General features: G+C 40.7%; 1 protein-coding gene across 2 annotated transcripts; it reads right to left on the bottom strand.

Annotated features, from left to right (window-relative positions):
• Window positions 1-535: 535 nt before the first annotated feature.
• On the bottom strand, window positions 536-16,482 carry cracr2aa (calcium release activated channel regulator 2Aa). Of its 2 annotated transcripts, none has more exons than XM_034588703.1 (18): window positions 16,348-16,482; window positions 12,914-13,289; window positions 10,150-10,261; window positions 9,845-10,034; window positions 8,129-8,275; window positions 7,815-7,905; window positions 7,584-7,679; window positions 6,152-6,339; window positions 5,572-5,643; window positions 4,947-4,992; window positions 4,701-4,789; window positions 4,205-4,565; window positions 3,868-4,000; window positions 3,217-3,298; window positions 2,891-3,005; window positions 2,472-2,573; window positions 2,075-2,151; window positions 536-1,628 (listed from the first exon to the last, which is right to left on the bottom strand). In XM_034588703.1, the coding sequence occupies exons 2-18, from the start codon at window positions 13,109-13,111 to the stop codon at window positions 1,541-1,543; spliced, it is 2,187 nt and encodes a 728-aa protein (XP_034444594.1). In that variant the 5' UTR covers window positions 13,112-13,289; window positions 16,348-16,482; the 3' UTR covers window positions 536-1,540. The 2 variants fall into 2 exon arrangements, with proteins under 2 accessions (XP_034444594.1, XP_034444595.1); XM_034588704.1 differs by having other exon boundaries at window positions 4,205-4,562.
• Window positions 16,483-20,570: the final 4,088 nt, after the last annotated feature.

Below are 20,570 nucleotides of genomic sequence, written 5' to 3'. Positions count from 1 at the left end.
GGGATTTTATTCAATCGAGACAGAGGCAAAAGATTATCACTTTAACGTTTACCTCAGATATAAAACACAATGGGTTTTTTTTCTTTCTTTTAAAAGTTTGAATCTTTCCCAGACGGTAATTTGTGTGTTTCTATGATATCGTCGTGTTCAGAAACAGCCGAGAACCAGCCTCTGTCACCAAAGTGTAGCGTGAACACAAAGCGGGGGGGGGAATACAGTCGATCAGTTCTAAACAAGCATGGAAGTGATGCTGTTAACAAATCACCTGAAAGTGCAGCGTCGAGCCGAGAGCTGCCAGGACGCCGCATAACAACAAGCAATACAGTGTTAACATGATATCGAGGTATTTATGCTTATTAATGAAACACAAACGTTCAGATTCTCATATAATTAAATAAATCATACAGATTCTAATAAATTGGCATGTTGATTCCACGTGTATTTCCTCTATTGAATGTTGTTTCACATATGGTCATGTCAAATAAAATACTGAATAAACAGCAATGTTCAAACTCAAGTCACTATCAAGAACAAATGATTTGTAAACAACATTTATTTATTTTTTTACATATAATATGGACACATTTGTTTATTTTTTGTTTTGTGCTATTTACATTTTTTGTATATACATGAAAGTGATACTGGCAGTAGTGGAGCACTATTAGTGAATATTTGAAAGAGTCAAACCCAAACCCTGTGCAGCTGTGACACACTGACAACGTCCCCTGATTCAACACTGAGGCAGATCATCCAGATACAGAATAAATATTTTGTGCAATCAAACTGTACAAACATGAACACATGTCAAATATAATGATATTATATATAACAGCAAAGAAAGAAATACTACATTTGATCCTGGGACTTCTCATTTAAACTTGGTAATAATCTGTCTTCGGTACATTACTTCTGTTCTGAGCTGTTTGATAATTTCGTAATTTGTCAGAAACTGAGACACATTATCCTGAAGTATCACAAACATGAAGTAAGATAAGTCACATGTCTGTTTTCATGTCATGTTCTGCATGTGAACACAAAGTGACGAAGCAAAACAGCAAAAAATTTACACATAACACTGGATGATACAATATTACACACAGTCAAATGCCAGAATGCTCAGATAGAGGGACTTTCATAAATATGTGAGAGTTTCAGTCAGAGTGACGGATCATTTATGTTGAATTTTAAAAACTGATAAAGTGTTGACAGTGTGTGGAAAGAATTTGTTCAGTTATTTTTATATCAAACCCTCACAGGGAACATTTGACCATTTCTAACATTGGTATAATATTATAACTTTACTACATCGTCATGAAAAATACATTTGAAGTTATTTTTAACTAAATTACTTTGATAAATCATGTGTAGAAGAATATTGTACCAGTACAATAACATCTGTGACAGATAGTTTGGTGTTTCTGCTATGAGCAGGTGAAAAACACTTGACATTAGACATAAAGCTTCCTCACTGACGTGTGTTAGTAAAGGGTAGTGCTGCTGTGTGTGTGTGTGTTTGTGTGTGTGTTTGTGTGTTTAACTGTTAGCAGCAAGATTTGCTCTTCGCTGATTGGCTGCCGAGCAGCTCCACCGTCTTCACCTTCTCTCTGTCTTCTTGCTCCTTCAGAATTCTGAGAAAAACAGGGAGATATAAACTTGTGGAGCAGCAACAGCAGGAAACACAATAATATCCTGTGAAAGCGGATGTGTGTTTTGTGGCTACTGCTGCATCAGGTCTGCATAAACCCTGCAGGGTTGTTATCTCCCACTTTAAAACAAATGCTAGTTGCAGTGCCCCCTGCTGATTTTTTGTCATGTTGTAAATATAGCAGAGCAATCATATCCAGTCTAAATGGAATCCACATAGTTATTTGAGGCAGAATCAGTGACAGTGGATAACTGAGAGTTTTGGCAATAATGTAGAATTAATGGCACTGATTCAGTTTTCTACAGCAAAAACATGAAGCTCATTGCAAAACATTGCCAGTGCCATGTATCACACACAGAGGGGAGGACGTGAACTTTGGATTTCTTAGTTTTTCTTGTTGTGTAAAGTCGTGCACAGCCACATGCTCACCTGGCTAAATGAACCATGGACTCCAACACATTGTGTCCTGAGCAGGCGCTGCACTCATAGAAAGCCATTTGGCAGTCCTGCAAAAATGATGATGATGATGAAGATGATGATGGTCATTACTACAGAAGAGTTCTGTGACTGACATGAAATGTTTGAGTAAATGTTTGAGTGGAGGCCTTTAAAAAAACTGAATCCTGTACTAATAGAACATCTGGGCTCACAAAGTACTTTCCAATCTCCATAGAAACTAATTAACACAACAGAGACCAGAGGAATCAAGAACTATCAAGAGATTCAATTCTCTAGATTCATGTCAACATAAAATTGACATTATCACAAGTTAAATAAACAGCACTTCTGGACTCTGGTTTGTAATTGGTAGTAAACAGACACAGACCTTGGCCAGTCTTTCACCCAGACCTTTCTGAACTTGTCTCTCAATCTCCTTGTCTGTTTTGTTTCCCAGAAGCAGGATGGGAATGTCCTCCCCAGCTCCTTCCTATAAAGGGAAGAGGAAAGAACACAGACCAAAAGAAAATCCTCTTAAGAGAGTCCACTGTGGTTAAAGAGCCACTGAGGGTCCCCTGCTTCCCTCCTGCTCTCTGCTCCCATATGGAAAACCAATCAGAAGGGAACAGACAGTGATCTTTATATGATTTTATAATTTCTACATTATTATACTGTGAAAACATTCAACTCTTAACCACAACATTTCTTAGAAAGCTGATTTTCAGTCAAAAAACTAAAATAGTTTTTCTACTTGGGGTATGAAATGTTAAACATGTGTGTCCCACGGGTTAAATTTCATCAAGTGACCTTTACGCTCGTCAGCCACTGTCTGACAGCAGTGAAGCTCTGCTGTGCTGTGATGTCGTACATCACAACCACGCCGTCAGCCTTTCGAAAGAACTGTTTGGTGATGCTTCGAAACCTGCAGGAGGAGGAGGAGGAGGAAGAAGAAGGTAGAAGAGGAAGTGGTGTTTGTTTTCGTTGTTACATCAACAATCCCTGAAAACCTCCTCTGTCCTGCAGGAGATATATTTTTTATTTGCTAACTGAGACGCACTAAAACACATTGTGTAATATTAAGGTTTGATGTTTTTAAGTTTTCCCAGAAACAAGGAAACTTGCCGAGTCCTCACCTCTCCTGTCCTGCTGTATCCCACATCTGCAGCGCCACCCGGCTGCTGTCCACTGCTATTGTCTTTACACTGTAGTCTATACCTGCACATACAGACAAGAAAAACTGTTATTATACATACATATATTATATAAATACCAATGCCACACATGACTGTAGAAACATATACAACTATACAAAATGACTTGAATGAGGCAACTTGAATGATCAAATGTGAAAACTTTCATATTTGAATAAAACATGAATGGATGAGTGGAAGAAACTGAAAAAGTAAAAGTGGTAAAAGTTTTATTTTACTGCAATGAAAGCTGCAGGATCAAAACGCGAGGCTCTTTATTTTTTCATTAATTTTTCAAAAGTCCTTGAGAGAATCTCACTTCTTTTTATCAGTTTCTAAGGCTGCAATTTATTTGAAGTTAAGTAGTTAAATACTGTTTATACAATATATTCATATATACTATAAAAAGCATTGATGAGAAAAAATATCTTGTTTTCTCAGGGTTAAAACCAGTGGGTACACAGTATCAAAGTGCTTCGTCGGCAAACACATGCAGAGTCTGAGGTTGACCACAGGACCCACAGGTTTTCATGCCTTCGCTCACAGGAACTAACAGATGACGTTCTCGGTCTGTTTGCACTGTGAGATACGCACCCACAGTGGCACAGTTGCCCGGGTTGAAGCAGTTGTCACAAAACCGCTGAAGGAGGGAGGTCTTTCCCACACTCGAGTTCCCCACCAGGACGATCTTGAAGAGGCGGTCCGGAGGCGAGAGGCCACCTTCCTCCTGAGGAGAGCGAGGCATGATGGGAACAGATAGTGGAAGGAGGCTACAGGAACTTTCTTGCATGTCTTACAACAGACTAACAATAAGCTCTCACTGAGAAATCAAGTCATGATCACAGAATAAAAACAATTACTGTATATAAAACATTATTCTACGTTAAGTGACACTTCCCTGCAGTTTCTCAATCACTGTCCACATTCTTACATTTACACTGGTCTCCTTGCCAACAGGCTGACCCCTTGGAGAAGTGGGAGTATCTCTTTCATCCATATTTCCCGGCTGCTGCTGCTGCTGCTGCTGGGCAGGAGACGCACACGGATCAATATCACTCATCACCAAGTCAATATTCTCCTCGTTGTCGAAAGCCTCCTCTCCTTCATTACACTCATGAAGAGGAGTTTGTGCTTGACAGTCATTCAGGAGCAAGTGTGGGAGGTGGTCCTCCTCAATGGAGATGATCCTCCGGAGGTGACCTCTCTTCTCCGCTGGGCAGGACGGCTGATAGGAGCCATTGGTTAGATTCGGCCTCACAGAGCTGGACGTCAGCTCCTCCTCATCCCCACTGCTCATACAAAGTTAAATACAACCCACAGGAGTAAGAGAAACAAAGCAGATCGAACATGTCAAGTGATGATGTTCCATTTTAAACCGTCTAAACAAGAGAGAAATTCAATTATTAAATCATCCCTCGATGTTTTACCTATTGAAGACGTTTGTGTTCATTTGTTTGACAACACCGATTAGTGGCCTCTGCTTATAACCTGCTGGCGTGTTGTGATGCTTTGGATTCTGCAGAAATAGAACATGAAGTTTTGAATCATGCAGTTGAACCAGATTCAGGGTTCAGTCTCATCATGTTTTAAAAGAGGGCAAAAAGAAGAGGAAATACAAAAAGAGGGTGAATATAAGAAAGAGAATGAATTATGCTTTAATAAACAACACATACCTGATAGCAAATGTCCCTTTCATCTCGTAAATGTTTGTTCATTTCCCTGGATTCAATAAAGAGAAAGAACCTTCAGTCTTACTGAACACGTTTCAGTGTTGTGTAACTGACCTAAGTCTTTAAACATTTGAATACCTGGCCTTGTTAGAGATGATGTTTACTGATGAATCATTCACAAGCTATAATGACTATGAAACAAACAGCTCTGCACCAACATCTTTATGTGGCTGATCATGACAAGTCAGTGGAACAGCCGCCTGAAGAACGAGCTGTTCCACAGGCAGGAAATATTATAGAAATAGTTTTTAAGCAGAACATTTATGAGAAGGAGCTGAAAATGCTCGACGAGGCTTCTCTCTTAATAAAAATGTAAACTTAGTAACCGATCAGTTCTTATATGAATCCATTTTGTCTGACCTATAGTATAACAAATGTACAAGTTATATGTCAAAAAGGCAAATAGACAGATACAAAATAATCTTACTCAAATCAACTCAGTTTTTTCACTAATCACTTTTTAAAATGATGGAGTGTGCTTGAAATTATTCACAGCATAAAGCATTTACACTAAAATACAGCTGTTATCTCTCTGGAGTCTGTACAGCTCCTCTGTTTCCTCTCATACCTCAGCAGGTCCAGTTGTTTGAGGAGACTCGCTCTGTCTCTCTGCAGTCCCTCAGTCAGTCTGTAGATTTCCCTGTGTTCAAATACAAAGAATATTTTAACATAAAGGCTGTATAAATGAAAAAGAACTATATTTAAAATATGACCTGCACCAAATAATTAAAATATGACAGATCTCAAAAATCTGTTAATATGACACATACACACAAGCCCTTCTCATCTACTCTCTAAAGATCACAGCATTGGAGGCGTGAGATTTATAAACCTGAAAGGAATCAGAAGAATGAGGTAAATAATTTTGGGTTACAAAAAACTAAACTCAGTTACCATTATTTCTACGTCCGTCATGTTCCCAGAAGTTTTACAGCGCGATGACAAAAGAAACATCCAAATATGTGAATGTCGGTCAATACTATAATTACAGGCCACACATCATATTGACATGTTTCGCCCCTAATTTGTTCCCAGCAACAACTTGTGGTTGCGTCCTGACCAGTAAACATGAAATAACTGAGATGCAGAATAATCAGAGAATAACTAAAGACCCGTGCGTTGTTAAGATTAGCTTCAGGACAACTCACATCTCCTTCTCCTCGTGGAGCCGTGTGGACTGCTCCTGCAGGAAACCCAGCTGCTCCTGGGCCAGGCTCAGCTCCTGGGTGGTGTGACCCAGCTCCCGCGCCAACTCGTCGTTTGTCTGCTTCAGCTTCACGTTCTCCACTTTGGTCACGTGTTGTTCGCTGTGGAGGTCTTTGCACTGACGCTCCAGCTGGAGTCACGACAAGGAACAAGAAAAGTGAGGAGATCTCAGCTTAGATTCCTAAATATTTCTATATAAACAGAGTTATTGCCTTTCTGATCAAACTCAGGCCACTAGGAAAAGACCAAGTTTGTTAAGTACACAAGTAAACTAAATATATGACATAGGTTGAGTCGTTTTTAGATATTTTAATGATGATTTGTCACATATTATACGGTATATTTAAAGTCCCTGTGTGTGGAAAGATAAAAGTGCTCCTCTGACCTCAAATGCATGACTGTTAAATGTGCAGCGACCTCTTCAGCCTTTAGTCAGAGGATGAACAAGCAAAATCCACATGATGTGAAGATACAATATCGGAGTGTTTCTCAACAAACTGCTGTTGTAACAATGAATTCCACTGAAGGGACAATGATGTTCCTCACAAACAGGAAACTCAGTTAACAGCTGACATGTTATTCAGTGGAGCTCAGGAAAAGTCCTCGTCGGTGTGACCAGAATTAATCCCAGTTCACTAATGAGCCTGGAAAGCCTGCAAGTCTGTGAATGGAGGTGTGAGCCAGAAACTATTAACGTCTCTCAGTACTTGTCAACACAGGCTGTGGTTACTACAGAGGAAACTCACTGAGGAAGCATGGATTATACTGGATTTACACAAATGACATATAACCGAGTGTTAAATGTGAAAGCTGCTATTATAGAAGTCTTTTACAGCAGATGGACAGAAATATTCAATTATCATGTATATTAAATTAGGAAGTTTTCACTTATAAAAAGGAATTTGGCTGCTGCAGTAAAAACAAACTTCAGTATCACAAAATACTTATTTTCATGATATTTTTGTTTTGGACTTATTAAAGTGCTTTAACATGTTAGAAATTGTATCTTTATTTATCTTATATTTATCTGTGTAGCTATTGGTGTACATATTAATCACTGTGGTTGGGGTGACGACATATTGCTCGTTATGCAGACGGTAGAAGATGAGCAGATTTGTATCGTGAATATCTTTTTAGCATTGCTTTGATAGCTAGCATTGCATGTTAGCATGAAAGCAGAATAAGTTGCGAGTCCTGAGCATTTAACTGTGATGTACATGTAAGTCCAGCTTCTATATCGTCTTGTTTCTCGTGTGTTCCGCTGCTCTGACAGTTGAACTTCCTCACGTGAAACCTCGAGTAAAGTCTTTCTCATCCTCTGTGAAGGCAGCAGTGCACTCTGGGGAGAATCACTTTTTGATGGATCTCACTCACCCCTCCCTGTTTCTGGAAGAGATGCTCCAACTCTTTCTCTTTACCGGACAGCTGCAGCTCCAGGTCTTGACTCAGAGACAGAAACCGCTCGTAGTCCTTCAGACCAAAGATAACAGAGGGGGGGGGGGGACATGAATTTAGCAAAAGGGTGAGAAGGAAGGAGATCGACCGTATTTGACAGAGTTAACACCATAGAGAAAGACTTGTTTGACGTTACTGATCGGTGTGTACCTGCAGCACGATCCTGTCTTTTTCATTTTTGATTTGCTGCTCCATTTCCTCGTACAGGCGTCTTATCTCATCGTCATGTGTTGCTGCTTTTCTGTGTGGATGAAATACATGTATGTAAACTAGCTGGCGGTTGAAAGCCAGAATAACAACAGCCCCATTCAAGAGCAAATCACGGCAACAGCTTCTTTAAATGATGTCGAACGGAGCCAATTAACACTTATTCCAGACAGAAAAATACAACCTATTGGATAAACCTCGATCTAAAACCTCCACATCTTCAGATAATCAAATCTACAAAGATGTCCTGGTCCGACCTTTCAAGAGCGCTCTCCATCTCCCTCTTGTCCTGGTTGGCGTCTTTTATCTGGGACGTCACTCTGGATAAGAAGTCCTCAAAATTGGATAAAAGATGTGGTTCATCCCGACGCAGCTGAGCCCACAGACCGCGCACCTCAGCAGGACTGCACGGGACAGAAGGAAGGAGCAAATGTAATGAAGAGCAGCATGTTGATTTCTTAAAATAACATTTGAAGTCTTTTGCCACATGATTTCACGAGAAACTCATTATCCCTTTTGGAATTGGAATAGAAATTCAAGCAGAGCAACAAACATAGAAGCAGCTCAGCAACCAGATTATTGTGGTTTTTATGAGGACATTATGTTTTTTGCCTTCAGAAATCCATTCATTATTATTACAGCAAAATATCTGGCACGCTATCGAGAAATGAAGTAAACTATTCCCAATACGAACGCTGCCATGCCGCAAATGCAAGGCTCGAACAATTGTGAGTAAAATCACTAAATAAAACCAAACTTATCAGAAACTTGAACGAACATCTGTGATAACAAGTACTTAAAATTACAGAAACCATGATTGAGAAAAATGTACTTGATCTGTACTTTTTAGTTTGTTCCATGTCCCATCCACTAACATGGAGGAGTCAGGATTTATGACCTATACTGCGCTTAGCCACTAGGGGGCGATCGAGACACTAAGGTTCACTTTTTGGGAGCAGTCATCTTCAGTGGTGGGATGTAACAAAGTACATTTACTTTTATTTTCATGTACTTTACTTCAGGTAGTTTCCACTTTTACTCCAATACATAAATCACTTCTTTCTCCACCTACATTTTTAGAAAGCATTGCGTTACATGTTCACAATGTTTTTTATATCTTTAAACTAATCAATAAGGCAAAAGTAATTTGTTCAATGATCCAATCAATGAAGAGCTTTATTAACTCTTTATTCTTTATTAATGTGACAGTCAGTTCTATTCTTGTATTGAACAAAACATACAGTATTTATAATAGTTAATGATGTAGTTGAGACTGTTGCTCTGGACAAAAACTGTGCGATGCCAGGAACAAAATAATGATTTAATCATGTTGACACATTAAACAATGTGATGTGGCTGTGAACTATGATTAGTGAAGGAAAGTCAAACAGACAAAGTCTTGAAGTCGGGTCACAGTCACTCTCAGTCAACGCTGCACAATGTGATCTGATCTAAGATGTCATCTCATGCTCAGACCAGGTAGGCGGAAGCCAATAGGATGTTTAAATCTGGCATCCACCTCCACTGCTGTTTACTTTTATTGAGTTGTTTGTTAAAGGTGAGTCTAGTCATGTGTTTCATAAGATCCTGTCAGTGCATCTCTCCCACTGCCTCAACAGACCTCAACTCCACATACTGATGGCTTTTTAATGTATGAAATACCAATACAGAGATTCAGACTAGTTTTTTTAAAGTGATTTTTTCTGGAGGTAATTCTACTTTAGATTTAAAATTAATTCAGTTTCAAACGGTGTGAAAAAGGTTATGGAGATCTGAGCACCTGGCTCCAAGTGGCAGCACAGGAGCTTTGTTTGAGAGTGGAAAACTTTCAACTCCTGTAGAGTTTGCACAGCTGATTACGGTCTCAGGCTGAGTCGCCTAAATATATAGTGTGGGCTCAAAGGAAATGTTGACAAAGTGTGCAAAGATATGACACACACACACACACACACACGCACACACGCAGTACTCACTCTTCAAAAACACTGTTGGCTCCGAGGTTCTCCATTAGCATGCAGAAGTGTTTCTCCTCCTCATCGTCGTCTCCTCTCGTCAGGCTCTCCTCCCACTGCGTCTGGTACAGGACCTCTGGTGAACTCTTACCGGGGTTATGCTCCCCCATGTCTTCCTCTACAGAAACCCTCTGGCCAAACAAAAACTCGCCTGTAAAAGAAAAGAAAAAAAGAATAAAAGCCCAGGAGTACAATGAAAACACCAGACTAGCCTCGCAGTTGACCCCAGAGGGATTGTTAGGAGAAGAAACAGACTATAAACGTACTAAAGCCTGAGGAGAACTCGTCGTGGGTAAGGTATCCGTTGCCGTCGGAATCGAGGGTATCGAACACGTTCTCCAGCTCCTCTGCACTGAGAGGGTGTTCGCCGTTCAGCCTCTGTTCAGCAAGACACAAAACACAGCTGCTGTTGGCAATGACTCAAGAACATTAACTGTACTGTAGCTATAACAACTGATACTTGACCCTGGAGAGGGCAGTCATTTGTGCAACGTGGTCATGTGGTGTGGTGATGGTCTCCTATAGTTTCAAGCCTTCACTGTCTCAATGAGAGTAAATTAACTCTAATAACACAGGATGTGAGATTTATTCCAACACCCTAAAATGCTGGGTGTAACACAAACCCAGTCCGGGTAGTTTACAGAAATATGTGCTCGCATCAACTTAAACGATAAATAGGTTATACTAATGTTCATGTATTGTGTTAGTGACCTAAATGCTAAACCAGCAGCTAGGTTCCACAAAAACTATCCAACTCCCAATAAATAACCCAGAAAATGTGTTTGAGTACAGATGAAGTAACCCAACGTTCTTCTGTGTGAAATAAGCTTTTTCTAATTCTTATTTTGAACAGAAAATGTTAAATGCACAAACATTCAGACAGTTTAAAGTATTAGCACCTTCCTGGGATCACCCCAGTGTACATAGTCTTTAATTACTAACAGATCCACAGTAAGTTGGAAGTTGGTTTAGCGAGTGACAGCTGTTTCTTTAGTAAGCAGTTAATCCAATGTGTGACCCTCCCAAAGAAAAAAAACCCTTCTGACTCCGACAGTAATGGATGGACGATTTACAAGAAAAGCCAACAGTGCCACACCTCTGTAACCAGCTCGGTTTTTCACACTGTGTTGACACTACTGCGAATGTTGACCGATGCCTCCCGTGCAACCCAGGGAAAGAATAGCATCAGTGCAAGACCTTCGGCTGGTTCTTGTAAAAATGTGTTATCAGGGCGGAACATATCCCTCATGTCAGCAAACAGCTGTAAAGCTCGTCCGTTAGTGGTCACAGTGTGAAACGAACTTTACGCTGTGAAGATCCCACCAAAATATTGTCACTGAAAATACTGTGTCGAAAAGAGTAAGCAGTGTGTAGCTCATCTGTGGAAGGTGTAAAATAAATAACTATCGAGTGCCTGTTTGCTTTGGAAATGTGTGCAGAGGAGGAGAGATGATTGAACAAGGTGAAGTGTCAAATCACTGAAGGTGGTGAACGAGGCCAGACTACAAAAAGAAAGGCCTGATGGTTTTAAAAGGACCCGTCCAACCCAGCTAACTACCTTTTTAATGTTAGTGTTGTAAAAACCAGACTCCAGAATAAAACTCCTCCCAAAGCCGTCCACCTCCTGAACCCTTTAGCAGTGCAGGTTTAAATAAATGGAAAGCAGATGTCTTTTTTTAATGCACTTTATCTTGTAGGTACCTGCTGATTGTTGCCTGACAGACACTAATGTCTTATCTATACAGTTTATTAGCGCTGCACTAAAACGTCTGGAGGCATTACCATGAAAGTTGGTGCAGGTCGAAGAGGCTCTGTGGCATAGTGGACAGCGCATTGGACTTCTAGCATCAGCATTAAAGAAGTGGTTAAAAGTTTGTCGGTTTGAGTCCCACCCGACCCGACTGTCGAACATCAGTAAGCGTGAAAATTAAAGTTCAGAACAGGTCACAGAAGAACCTTCTTATGTTCTGGGGGTGCATCAAGGATTTTTTGCTTTCTTCAATATTGTTTTTTTGACGTTTCGAGGAGAATGATTCCTGGATCTTGATAAAAAGAAAAAACAGGCATATTTAGAGAACTCTACCAGTGTGTACAATCTGTTGTGACTTGATTGAATTTAAGGGGGCTGTTGGCCTTAGTGGAGCTATGCTCTCTTCTGAGTCCTGTTCTAGGGTTAGTACCCTATCCCCTAACACTACAAATTTCAATCAACGTTGTTAATATGGTGATCAAGTATTAAACCTTTTAAATACAGTGTGTACTCTTCAGTACAAATGGCTGAACGGGCCGCTGTCCTGCTCGCCATCTAATTTCCAAATCCATTATCATAAACACCAGATCAAAGCCTCTCCTCTATGTATTTACGCTCCTGCAGCGAGAGCCCACAAGTGCTTCATCAAAGGATTATCCACGTCAGGGATGAATATCAGGAGCACAAGTGAATCTGCACAATGATGTGAGTGGAGGAGCGGCATGACAACGCTTACGCTTCCCTCTCCCTGTGTCTCAGTGTCTTTTATGCCGCTTTGAATAAAGGTACAAATGTCCTATTCATGTCTTGTTCAGAATCAGAATGAGCGTGTCTGCTCTTTATGCCCCTTCTGGACAAATTAGATCATATCTCTGTAAATTTGAAAAAATGTGGATAGAATCCTCTGCTACTACAGATGATAAAATCCACACTGATATTTTATTAACTAGAATAAAACTCTCCTCCCGACAAGTGCTCATAAATTCAATCAGGCTGCGTAAAATTTCACAAACTCAAATGTCAGTTCCCTTAATATACCAGATTTATTTTCACCAAGGTCCATGAATTATGTCCAACCAACAGAAAAAGGGGTCAAACATAACTTGACTAAGGAAATTAGGTGTCTCCAAAAGTTATTAAAGTTATTTATTGTGTATCTTTTAGTGTGTTTTTATGACTCTCCATTGGAGTATACCTTTATATGTACTTTATACAAACATAAAAACAAAAAGTTCTCCTTTTTAAGACGACCTCTCTCATCCTTGTGTCAGCAGCCTCACCTGCATGTCGCGCCGGGTGATGAAGCCCTTGTTCTCGACGTCACACATCTGGAAAAACTCATGGGTCTTCTCCAGAAAGGTGTTTTGTCCCATGTCTTTACTCTCCCCGCTGCCTCCTTGCCTTTGCCTGCTTGCTGTCCTGGCTGCAGCGGTGGTCTTGGTGCTGGCGGTGGTACTGGGAACAGTAAAAGCCGCCATGGTGCTCGCGTTGATGCAAAAGCGTTTGTCGTGTCACTTCACATGAGTCAGGTGCAGACAGGGGTGCGGGGAGTGATCCCGGAGAAGTGGCGCTTCAGGCTGCTGTACATCAGAGGCTTTCAACAATGTCCCAGATCATCATCTCTTAGCAACCACCTCTTTAATTAGTCGATGAAACCTAGGAGATAGACGGGAGCAGACTCTTCAGTATAAAATAAGTGCAGCCTCTTGTCTGTTTAATGTATTCTCTGTACATATAGCTCAATGTCAAGGTTTACATTTACTGTCTGCTGTCTACTTATTAGAACTGCACATGGAGCTGGAACAGAAATGCAATTTTGTCCTGCTGTGCTTTCTGGTCTGGATGACTATTAAAGGTTCAGTGTGTAGAATTTAGTGACGTCTAGTGGTGAAGTTGCATGTTGCAGCTGAGGACCCCTCACCTCACCCTCCCCTTCCAAACATGTGAGAGAACCTGTGGTAGCTTCAGTTGTCATAAAAACTCAAAAGGTGTTTAGTTTGTCCAGTCTGGGCTACTGTAAAAAAACATGGCAGCCTCCGTAGAGAGGACCTGCTCCTGATGTAAATATAAAGTATTTAAATATAAAGGGGACATTTTAGGGTAAAGAAAACAACAATTCGGACAATTTAGATGAAACAAACTGGTGAAAACATCACTAGGATTATTTTATATTCAATTTCTGCCTTTCACCGTAATCTCACACACTGGACCTTTAAGTTAGTGCATCAAAAACAAGTTATTGTAAAAGTTAAAAAAGGATCCATAGAAATAAAATTAAAAAAATAAAGCACCAGAACATTAAGAATTCAAAAACACAAACACCTTAACAGAAAATAAGAAAATGTGATCATTAACTTCCAAAAGTAACGTTTTAAATATTGATGTATAAATATTAAACATGGTCTTGTTTATGCTGTTCACCTAAAACAGCCGCTGCTCTTCCCCTTCACTACACGTGACCGCCCCTTGCTGAGACTGATGTCATCTGACAAGTAAAAAGTTAAACTTAATTTGGAAAGAAAGTTGTGGTAAGACGAGGGTCCTGTCTGCTCGGAAATATTGACTGATGTCACTCACTGGGGGGGTTTCATGGGGGCTACAGTTGTCTTGTGCACTGGTTTGGAAGACTTGCCTTCCAGAAGCTGAGCTCAGTCGATTCATGAACAAGAGCATCTGACAGTGTTCATGTTTACCCACGCAAATGTAGATATGTGGGACAGGACGGGGGGACAAGTGACAATCGTGTACTATGCAGGTAAAAAGGCAGAGACCTAATAAACACAGACTCAGACTATCAGCCCGTCTAATCCGTCTCAAAGTTGAATCTATATTTCTTTCTTGCTCTTAGAGCTCAGTGAAGTAATTCAGTTTTACTTCCTCCCATTCTATAAAGCTCTATCTCTATAATAAGGTAAACAATTACAATATTGAGATAAGAATTCCTGTGTTTGTTTTAATGTGTTGTGTTTTATGTTTTTGCTTGTATTTATATATGAAACTCTTTTATTAAAATTACAATATTTCTATTTAAGAATTGGGATGTCAACATCACATATTTCCTTTAACAAAGCCATGCGACCTTTATGTGATATTGACTATTTATGAGTATGTCATGTTTGGACGTTTGAGCCTGAACATTGTCCAACGTCTTTCAAGCATGACAGACCTCACGAGGAAAAGTCTGCAACGGACAAAACTTAAGTAAAAGTGAGGAGGAAATAAAAGAAGGAACTATTATTATATTGACACAGAGTCATGTTTTTATCCTCAGACACACACAAGTCATATTATTGTCTCGTCTTGACAGATTCTTTCACTGGCCCAAAGCCACAGAAAGGTTTATGGCTCCTTTGATAAAACTTGGTGGTGAGACATGGTGCTCAGCGTCTTCAGATTAGAGCACAAAGATATCAGACAAGAAAAAACACTTGTTTAACAGAACAGTAGCTTCTATACAGATCTGTGCATCTATGGATACAACACTGTCTGTGCTTATAGATTCATTCACACACTTGGTCTAACTTTACTAAACTGTGAGTCAAAGACAAAAATATATGTTCCATCGCTCTAAGGTCTGTGGTTAAATGCTGGATCTTTCTGTCTCACCTCATCTGTTTATCAGGGTTTAACCACAGACAACTACTGCAGCCACAGTTGTTACTGAGTACAAAGATAAATTCTGTTTAAAGCCATGTAGATTAATGGCAGACAGACAGTAAACATATTGTTCTTAATGGTCACTTCATTCTAAGGGCAAAACACAAATGATGTACAATATGTTCAACAGATACGAGTTTACCACCTGAATACACAGTGTCAGATGTGGTGACACACCAGCTTTAAAAAGTTTGCTCTTGCCTAAAAAGGAGCAACAACAACAATTTCAACTTTCTATAGACATAATGTGCTTTATATTAAATATCTGTAAGAGACACCGGCTTGCTGTCTGTACCGTCTGCAGTCAAACACAAGTACGGCCAAGCACCGAGGAACATCAAGCTGTAAAAACTCACTCATATCATATCGCACTCATCGTTTACAAACAAAACTTTAAAAAGTATGACCAGATTAAAATTGGTTTCCATGATGACAAAGGACAGGGTTTGTGTCAATGCTGTTGCTCATCTTCGTGTCCTCTCATTGTCTAACTGATATTTAAAAACACAACACAATCTATACAAAAGCCTGATATGACAAACATATCTGACACGAAACTGAAGGAGTCCCGGGCTGTCAAATTAAAATCTGCCCCATTTCCTGACGAGTGCTCACGGGCACGTTGTTCACATTTGACAACAACCCTCAGTGATCTGCAGCGACAGGAGGAGGAAGAGCTTCACACACCGAGTTACACCTGACACGTTACACCAGACATGTGAGTAACACAATGCAACATGTAAACAAGATGTCAGGAAAGGAAACCATTAAGTAAACACTGGTCAGATAAGGCTCCAGTTTGCCACGGCACGTGCAACAAGGTAGAAACTTCCACTTCCTCGACAATAGACGCACTTTCTTTTACTGTGAAACTTCCTGTGACAGATGAATTCTTGACGTTAGCAGCAGAGCACTTCCCCAAAACTCACATCGGGCCAACAGCAACAACAACAGCAGTAACACAAAGTAACACAAAGTAACACACAGTAACACACAGTCAGGTGAAAGAGGCTGACAGAATGATGGCTGCAGGTGGAGAGTAAAGTTAGTGACGTACCAGAGAGTGAACAGAGAGGATTCATGGACTCTTCTTCTTCTTCTTCTTCTTCTTCGTCTGCTGCAGATTCTTCTTCTTCTTCTTCTTCTTCACGTGAACTTTACATGTGTGAAGAGTCAGTGCGGGAGGGGCGGGGCTTCCAGCGAGTCATCGTCCGTAACCACAGCAACAGCAACAGCAACACGGAAGTGCCCCAAGTCAGGGTTCTAATATTTATCATTCATTTTCTTTTCTACTTTCTTTCCCGGTTTCTCTCTCTCATTCCTTCTCTCTTTCTTTATTTCTTTCTCTCTGTCTCTTTCCTTCTTTCGTTCTTTCCTTCTTTCTTTATTTCATTCTTTATTTCTCTCTTTCTTTATTTCATTCTTTATTTCTCTCTTTCTTTATTTCATTCTTTCTTTCTCGTTTCATTGTCTGGTGATTTTGTGAAAGATTAAATAAGTTAATAAAGGAATGGATTTAAATTAAATTCAGTTAACGGAGTGGTGAAGTCATGTGACACCCCCCCAAAAAATTACAAAATCAAACTATAACAACTATATTTTGTATTATTACAACGCAAAATTAGGAGTTAAATGGCAAAAAACAATTTTCTAAAGTGTCAATGTTGACATTAACGTGTTTTGTAGTTGTAGTACCAATTATCCTCAGACGAGGGCAGTATAGCTCCTCCTATGAATTCAAGTGAAATTGGATGAATAACATTTCAGCACAAGTTGTTCCATCATAAAACAGTAAACTCGTATTTAATCAGCTGCTGTTATAGATGATATTATTATACCTCTTGACCTCTCAGCGTCCTGTAGCAGATTTCCCTCTCATGTCCCATCTGGACACATATAGTGTAATAAACGGCACAGATGAGCGTGGACTCTGTTTTACAGCAAGTGGGTGTGATCTACAGGGGAAACAGTCTCATACTGCACCATAAAAATGTGTCTGCTCCACCGCAGCAGTGTAGCAGGTGTGAAAACACTCTCCCAGGCCCCACCACTGTCATACATCCCCAATGCATGGACTGAAACCACATGTATGTTCCACATGTGTGGTGGAGATGATGAGGGCCCCTGAGCTTTAACTGTCTCATCTTCAGGTTGTGTGTGAACAGATGCATGCAAGTCCACGCTCCAGCTGAGATCTCAGAGCCAGATGGAGGACGGTCAGTGATGATCATTTGAATAGTGCTTGTTTTCTGCCTGAGTAGCAGTAAGAAATCACGAATATCTTTTATTTGGTTTTAAAATCTGCAGAATGGTTGCTGCTGTTTAAAAATGAAATGAGCAGCTTTTCAGATCTATATCGAGATCTTTATCCTCAGGTTTGTCTCATGAGAGCTGCAGCTGTTCCAACACTATCAATAGAAAAACTGCAGCCAGCCTGTGAAGATGAGCAAAGATCCACTTCTGAAGAACCTCCGGGAGCCATTTCCACCCGAGGAGAGACGAACCAGAGCAGACTGGGAAGAAAGAGAGGAGAGGATACGCAGCCAGTGTCGCCACATCGCTCTGGTTTAAGGCCTCGGAAGGACTGACCTCACACTGGAAGACTCTCGTTCCACTCTGCGTCTCGGGGTGTGTTGGGGAGTCATCTGTGCCACTGCGTTAGTGGTCTTCCAGGGCCTCAGGGATCACGCTATGGGTTCAGGGATGTGCCAGTGGCTGCTGATGAGGCTATATGTGGACAGTTCTTCCATTCAGAGCCACAGGTTTTTCACTGTATCATTGTGCATCTATGTGGTCACGGTTTCCAGCTTCCCCATCCATAGACGTGCTCTGTCGTCCTTTCAGTCTCATAACGATTAAGGGGTTTTGTGCTGAGGAAAACTGATGAACTCATTCGCATGCGGCATTTGCGCTGCAGCAGAGAGAGTGTAGAACTTCATGAGTAGTTCTTGATCTTTTGTCAGAGTCTGGGTAAACAATCCAAAACTCATATGTAGGGCAGACCTACTTTAAAGACCTTTCATCACCTACAACGTCTCCAGATTTAGAGCCTCTCTGACACATATGATTCAGTGTGAATGCTCTTACCTTCACATCCAGGTCCTTCATCTATTTCACGGCCTCTCTGCTCAAGATTCAGTGGATATTGATATGTCGCTAGCTTTAACCTAGTTGTTTTCAAGTTCAGTATAAAAACAACTTTTGGTTCATTTATATATGTGCACAAGAAGTAATTTTAATTCCATTTAAACAACTCAAAGTTGATGACTGGGTTTTACCATCTCACTTTCATCTGTATTGGATTTGTGCCTCCCCTGGGGCTTCACTTTCTCACTACAACCTCTAGGTGGCACACTAGAGTGGGGTAATGTGTCAAAATAATCCAGTTCAGCATGTGTGGACTCATTTTGCAGCCAATACACTCACACTAATGAGGTGTGGACACGCAGATAGAGTGTGTCATGCTTAATTTATTGCTGCCGTGTCATACAAATGATTTTATGAATGGATAATCCAAGTAATGCGAGAGAAGGATGCGACTCCAGTGTGGAACTCATGTGCAGCATCTTGTGTGAAAAGCAATTTTCTACCTGCAGTGAATTGGGTGAGTGAGCAGGAGATGTTGATTTGTTTTTAATCTGGTGCTGTCCGAGAGGCAGGTATAATATTACGAGTGTGTGTTTCTGTCACAAACGGCTCCATCCTCCATGCTCCCCCTGTGTTTTCTGCCATGACACTGGTGAAAGATTTATTTTCCAAGGATGATGGTGATGATGTGGCGGGAGCTCATGTGGCACCCTGGCCCCTGACTGCTGCCGGGTTGGAAGGCAGGTTAGTACATGCAGCTGCCATTGCCTCTTATCACACAAGGTCTTATTGTGCAAGACAAGCTATTACACGCTCCATTTACAAGGTGGCTGCTGATATACCGAGGGCCTGACTTAGCCTGATGTGTGACATAATGAAAAGCCTCCAATGCTGCCATAGTTGACTCACCAATCCAATCCATTTGCCCTCTGTGGGTTCCATTATAATGAGCATATTAACTCTAATTGATTAGTGAAGCTCTTATGTCGACCAGTGCTGGAAGTCTGCAGTCGACCGTACTGTAGATTTGCATGAGGGATCTCATTCCCTCACACAGCCAGATTTATGCCATTAGACAGGATTGCATGTAAGTACCACTTGCTGTAGGCCTCTCCCCCGGGGGAATATGGAAACATGTGTTTCCAGTTGTTTCATGGGTTTCTTCATATGTTCACACTGACCACACTGACTTTTTCCATTATCTCACTGCACGCCATCTGAGCAGTTTGCCCTCAGATTAAATCACCTGAAGGAACTGCTGGTTAAACCAAACTGGTAAATGTGACCTTGTAGCAGTTTGGCACGTGCTTGCTTGTTTTATTTTTCGTAAGGTAAATAAGATAAATATCAGACTATCTGCATCGCATGAAGAGTGGAAGCTAAAACATACACTGCAAATAAAGATAAACAACACGTCTCCACCTTTTCTCATCGTGCAAAAAAAGTGGAGCCGAAATATCCTGGATATATGGGTGCAGCCATCTTCCTTCTTTCTCATGTCGTCAGTCTCAGCTGTCAATCATGATGTTCAAAACCGAACTTACAAGACACATGAATATATATGAAATGTGATAACAACTAACTGAAATGACAGAAACATCTTTTTTTATGTTCTGCAAAAATAATAGAGTTGTTATGTTGTTTGTAACTAAAGCTGGTTCCCAAACTTAAATTGAATGCATCGCTAGATAAAGTGAAAAGATCGGGACTGCCAAGCAGCTTTTCTTCACTCCACTCGCACCTGACATACTCCGACCTTCTGTCTCATATTTATTCATTTATTACAGTCGATTCTGTCTTTGACTGGTTCCGACCCCAGCGCAGCCGGCAGAGTGACTCAAGATGTTGGCTGTGGTTCCTCAGAGTAGAAACAAGGAGGGATGGGATGCTGCAGATTTTTTTCTTCACAGTTTCTCTTCAAATCAGCGCTGATGTGTTCGGTAGTAGAAGCTGCTCATGTTTCCTATAAAAAACCTGGTGCACCACAGGGAGTGCTGCTCGGGCTTTTACCATGAAAACTGATCAAACGGCGGAGCTTGAGTGCACCGCTGCAGATCCAGGAGGTGTTGGTGGAGCGTGACATCCTCTTACTTTGATTCTAATTCTGGCTAATGATATGAACCCTCAAAGATAATTTCACTCATTACATCAGTGGGTGTGGTGTTTAAAGCAATCAAAGGCGCTGCAGGGTTT

Source organism: Hippoglossus hippoglossus, chromosome 6 (assembly GCF_009819705.1).
Source record: "Hippoglossus hippoglossus isolate fHipHip1 chromosome 6, fHipHip1.pri, whole genome shotgun sequence".
NCBI classification, from domain to species: Eukaryota; Metazoa; Chordata; class Actinopteri; order Pleuronectiformes; family Pleuronectidae; genus Hippoglossus; species Hippoglossus hippoglossus.
Note: the sequence above shows the minus strand (reverse complement) of the source record. Positions and strands in the feature narration are given on the sequence as shown.